The 5,000-nt window shown below is 37.9% G+C and overlaps 3 protein-coding genes and 1 long non-coding RNA gene across 4 annotated transcripts in view; 1 reads left to right on the forward strand and 3 right to left on the reverse strand.

The window, feature by feature from the left end:
* The window catches only part of LOC108700804 (homeobox protein Hox-B3a), a 53,801-nt gene that overhangs the window by 39,506 nt on the left and 9,295 nt on the right, over positions 1–5,000 (reverse strand). The window lies entirely within an intron of this gene.
* Positions 1–5,000, forward strand: part of LOC108700808 — an 11,399-nt gene that overhangs the window by 439 nt on the left and 5,960 nt on the right. The gene's annotated exons all lie outside the window — the stretch shown is intronic.
* hoxb5.L (homeobox B5 L homeolog) lies at positions 130–3,295 on the reverse strand. The gene is made up of 2 exons (XM_018234774.2): positions 2,167–3,295; positions 130–920 (listed from the first exon to the last, which is right to left on the reverse strand). The coding sequence occupies exons 1-2, from the start codon at positions 2,660–2,662 to the stop codon at positions 673–675; spliced, it is 744 nt and encodes a 247-aa protein (XP_018090263.2). The 5' UTR covers positions 2,663–3,295; the 3' UTR covers positions 130–672.
* The window catches only part of hoxb6.L (homeobox B6 L homeolog), a 5,287-nt gene continuing 4,156 nt past the window's right edge, over positions 3,870–5,000 (reverse strand). Inside the window, exon 2 of the mRNA XM_018234777.2 lies at positions 3,870–5,000. This exon is cut by the window's right edge and continues 175 nt beyond it. Coding sequence (XP_018090266.1) covers positions 4,916–5,000 — 85 coding nt within the window. The 3' untranslated portion in view covers positions 3,870–4,915.

The following is a 5,000-nucleotide window of genomic DNA, read 5'->3' on the forward strand; positions in this document are numbered from 1 at the left end:
AGTAATAATAATAAACATAATACCACTACTACTATTACTACTATTACTACTACTAATAATAATAATACTACACAGCTTCCATTACATTTCCCAAGCCAGGCCATAGAATATAAAGGCGTCAGCCATAGGTTTTAAAGCATAATATTTTATTATTACTACTTGTACAAAAACCATGTAGACTGGGATCTCCAGGCAGCCAGACCTTAAACACATTACTAGTCACTCACTCCTTTAAATTGGTCAAAAACACCGAGTACAGTCTAGTGGGGCTCTCAGGTGTGTATTTGGGGGGTTCTATTAAAGTGGGGGGTAAACATGACCAATACCACAAACTTTACAATAGAGAAGACACAACTGTGTAGCCTTTTAGTGTCTCAATTCGCATCTGCAACAGGAAAAACGACAAACCGATATGTAAAAATTGTAAACTGAAAAAAAAAAAACTGAAATTCGTTAATTTTATTATAAATAAGTTAGAATAACATTTAAAGGCTCTGAAAAAAACATGCGATCTCCTCCGAAAGCAGCAGCAGCAACATGGTGTCACAAAAGAATCAGGACGTTACTGGGAGACATGGGGAGACGAGTAGAAATGAGAAGTGGCTACTAGTCCTGTTCCCTTCACATGCCAAGTGCCCTGTAGATGCCCAAGGTGGAGTCCTGGCAAAGCCCTCAGGGCTGGAAGGCGCTGCTGACAGGGGCGAGGCTCAGGCTTTTCAGCTTGTTGTCCTTTTTCCACTTCATCCTCCTGTTCTGGAACCAGATTTTAATCTGCCGCTCGGAGAGGCACAAGGCATGGGCGATCTCTATCCTCCTTCTCCTGGTCAGGTACCTATTGAAATGGAACTCCTTCTCCAGCTCCAGCGTCTGGTACCGGGTGTAAGCAGTCCTCGCCCTCTTCCCATCTGGACCTGCCATGTCTACAACATGGGGGGGACAATCGGGGTTTTGGGGGGGTTATTATAGAGATCACAGCACAGAGCCCCCCACCCAGCAGCAACAACCCTTTCTACACAAACTCTTCCATCCCTCCTTGTAAACTCTCCCCTTTCTGCCCAAAAAAAATTCCAAAACACTGGCCCTTATATTGAATTAGTTCTATTTAGCGCAAAACCCCAAATAATATTTTCTCACAGGCTCCATTGTATCCCATCTTGACATACCTAACATTCTGCTACTCCCTTCCCTTGTCTGTTACTTTGTATTTCACTGGCTCTTACATTTTATTACATTTCCCTCAATTGTATATTAAAGAACAAATACCAGGTAATAACTGATACTGTATCAATTCTAAATTAAAGAATAAATAACAGGCAATGTATGAATTCTATATTTAATAACAAATACCAAGTAATAACTGATACACGGTATGAATTCTATATTAAAAAACAAATACCAGGTAATAACTGATACTGTATCAATTCTATATTAAAGAATACCAGGTAATAATTGATACCGTATCAATTCTATAGTAAAAATAAATAACAGGCAATGTATGAATTCTATATTAAAAAACAAATACCAGGTAATAATAAGTGATATTGTTTCAATTCTATATTATATAAATACCAGGTAATAAGTGATACTGTATCAATTCTATATTAAATAAATACCAGGTAATAAAGTATACTGTACCAATTCTATATTAAAGAACAAATACCAGGCAATAACTGATACTGTATCAATTCTATATTAAATAACAAACACCAGGTAATAAGTGATACTGTATCAATTCTATATTATATAACAAACACCAGGTAATAACTAATAGACTGTATGAATTCTATATTAAAGAACAAATACCAGGTAATAACTGATACACTGTATGAATTCTATATTAAATAAATACCAGGTAATAACTGATGCACTGTATGAATTATATAGTAAAGAACAAATACCAGGTAATAATAACTGATACGGTATCAATTCTATATTAAATAAATACCAGGTAATAACTGATACTGTATCAATTCCCCAGGATTTAAATTGAAGGTAGAATACAGTGTAGGTATAAACTGGGAATATATAGTAAAATATAATCTCTAGGCTGGGCTCACCCCTTGTTCTCTTGGCATCTGATTATTTGGGGGGGGGGGTGTATTCTGGAAACCTTTGTTTTTTTCTCCCCCTCTTTAGTGGGAAAGAGAAATAAAAAAGCAGTGGTACCGTGGTTAATGTGCAGTTTTCTCATCCAGGGGAAGATGTGGGGGTTGTGTCCTGGGGGGCAGTTGTCCTGTAGAGCCCGGGGGGGAGCCCCAGTTCTAGGGGCGGATTGGTCAGTCTCAGTTTCTTGTGTCTCTGTGAATTGGGCGCTGGAGCCGGCGGAGGTGGAAGGGGGGGACAGATCTGATTTGTGGGTTTTGGCACAAGGAAGGGGGTCGGGGGTTGGATGGGGGTCGGGGGTCGAAAGGGAGCAGCTGTGGTTTTCTCTGAACCCTGGGAATGAGTTGTCCCCCCCATAGCTGGAAGCTGCTGTCCGGCTCAGGTCCATGCCAGTGTAGTTATAGGATCCATAAGCCCCGAGCTGCTCCATGTGGCCTCCTGCCTCCCTGTATGAGCCAAACACACCGCCGCCGCCTCCTCCTCCAGGCCCGTCATTTAACTGAGACAAGTCGGAGATGCCAGACATGGAGCTCACAAAGTAGCAACTCATTGGGCTCATTTCATTTCTGGATCACCCCGAGCCTCAGCGTTTATGATCAATTCATCAATTCTCCCCATACTCTGCTTTGGATGAGGCCAAATATGGGGAGTGGGGGTGCGTTTGGGAATCACGTGCTTTTTGTTGACCAGTCGTAAATTCTCACTGGAGACCTGAAGAGTTAATCCCCCGCTCTCTGGTTACAAATAATGACGATTAGGCCCGAGTCAATGTAAAAAATAATCCGGATCCTATGGGAAATAAGTGTCGTCTCCGAGTTGGCAGAGCGCGACCCCTACAGGAAAATCTGCGAATTGCAGCTGAATCCAAACCAGAAACTTTCTGTAGCTTCTCCCTCACAACCCAGGGCTCAGACTGTTTATATTCAGTAGAACAACAAACATTTTACGTTTTTAAGGGGAGCAGAAAAAAAAATGGTGAAAAATCCAGGAAAAAGGAAAATCAGGGAAATGTATTATGTATAAAATATAGGTGGGACCCCAAAAGAACAATCTCAAATGAAGGAAAACTATATAAATATTTATTTACTTTGCCCATAGGTAACTCTCAACTATGTTACTTTAAACCCATTCCATATTCTATTTATCTATCCATCTATCTGTCTGTCTGTCTGTCTGTCTATCTATCTATCTATCTATCTATCTATCTATCTATCTATCTATCTATTTATCTTTCTATAATATCTCTGTATAATCTCTCTCTCTCTCTCTCTCTCTCTCTCTCTCTCTCTCTAATATCTGTCTATCTCTATCTATCATTATTTCTCTATCTATCTGTCTGTCTATCTATCTATCTATCTATCTATCTATCTATCATCTATCTATCTATCTATCTATCTATCTATCTATCTATCTATCTATCTATCTATCATCTATCTATCTATCTATCTATCTATCTATCTATCTATCTATCTATCTATCTATCATCTCTGTCTGTCTATCTATCTATCTATCTATCTATCTATCATCTATCTATCTATCTATCTATCTATCTATCTATCTATCATCTATCTGTCTGTCTGTCTGTCTATCTATCCATCTATCTATCTACATGTCTATCTATCTATCTATTATCTATCTATCTATCTATCTATCTATCTATCTATCATCTAAGCTATATATATATATATATATATATATATATATATATATATATATATATATATATATATATATATATATATATATATATATAAAGACATCCCTTCATTTCACCTAATTGTTCCCAGTAGAGTCCCTCTTGCTCGGCGTTAAAATAAAAAATAATAAATAATTTATAATAATAAATAAAATATAGTCCCAAAATAAATGTGAAAAAACATAGCCCCAAACGCGAGGGAAATGCAGGATATTTTTTCATTGCCAATAAACCCACGACCCCATGACCGTTTCCCCAGGAAAATAATTAAGCCACAAGTTTCATTTCAATCACATTTAATGGAATATCTCAGGCTGAGCTGCATGAGAATAGAATTGGATTAGAGATGAATTTTGTCTGATTCTTGTTCCTGATGATTGTAATGGGGGGGGGGGGGTTGTTTGATCAGATCCCCTGGGGAATTAAATCTACAGACTGGACATTGGGTTTGTGCTTCTGATATAAGCGACTTCTAGTCCATATTACAACGAGATGCCTATATATATAGAGAGATATATACAGTATATACACAGGGGCAGCACCAATCACTATTAGACATTAACACTAATAACTGAGCTGCCACCAGTTCATCAGTCTTTTCCCAAACTACAAATAGAAATTTAAAAAAAAAACACAAATACATTTAAAAAAATAATAATAATAAAATAGAGAATTTGACAATGTGTTGCTAGGTAGTATTGTACTTTCAGTAGATATAGGAATTAAACACCATAGACAGAAAACATAATTATACCAAATCGTGCGTGGGGGAAAGACTTCTGTGTGTGTGTTTTTCTTTTGTATGTGATGACTTTACTTGTGTGTGTGTGTGTAATATGTATATATGTGTGTGTGTAATATATATATATATATATATATATATATATGTGTGTGTGTGTGTGTGTGTAATATATATAGGTAATATTTCGTGTATTTATGTAGGAGGAATGTTGCAGACAGACAGTGATAGACATATAAGTAGTTGGAGGATTATCATTCAGGTTCATTACCAGCAGTCCTTGTGCAACAATAACTTATTGAAGGTACAGGGAGGGAAGTGCGCAAAGTCGCGGTGAGTCTGACGCAGTTACTGTTTGCGGCGGCGGCGCAATGTCACTACTCTGTCGGCTTCTCCTCGTCCTCCCCCGCGCTCTGTACCGAGGAATTGAGTAATTTACTCTCCTTTTTCCACTTCATCCTC

The sequence above is a fragment of the Xenopus laevis genome, chromosome 9_10L (assembly GCF_017654675.1).
Source record: "Xenopus laevis strain J_2021 chromosome 9_10L, Xenopus_laevis_v10.1, whole genome shotgun sequence".
Lineage (NCBI taxonomy): Eukaryota > Metazoa > Chordata > Amphibia > Anura > Pipidae > Xenopus > Xenopus laevis.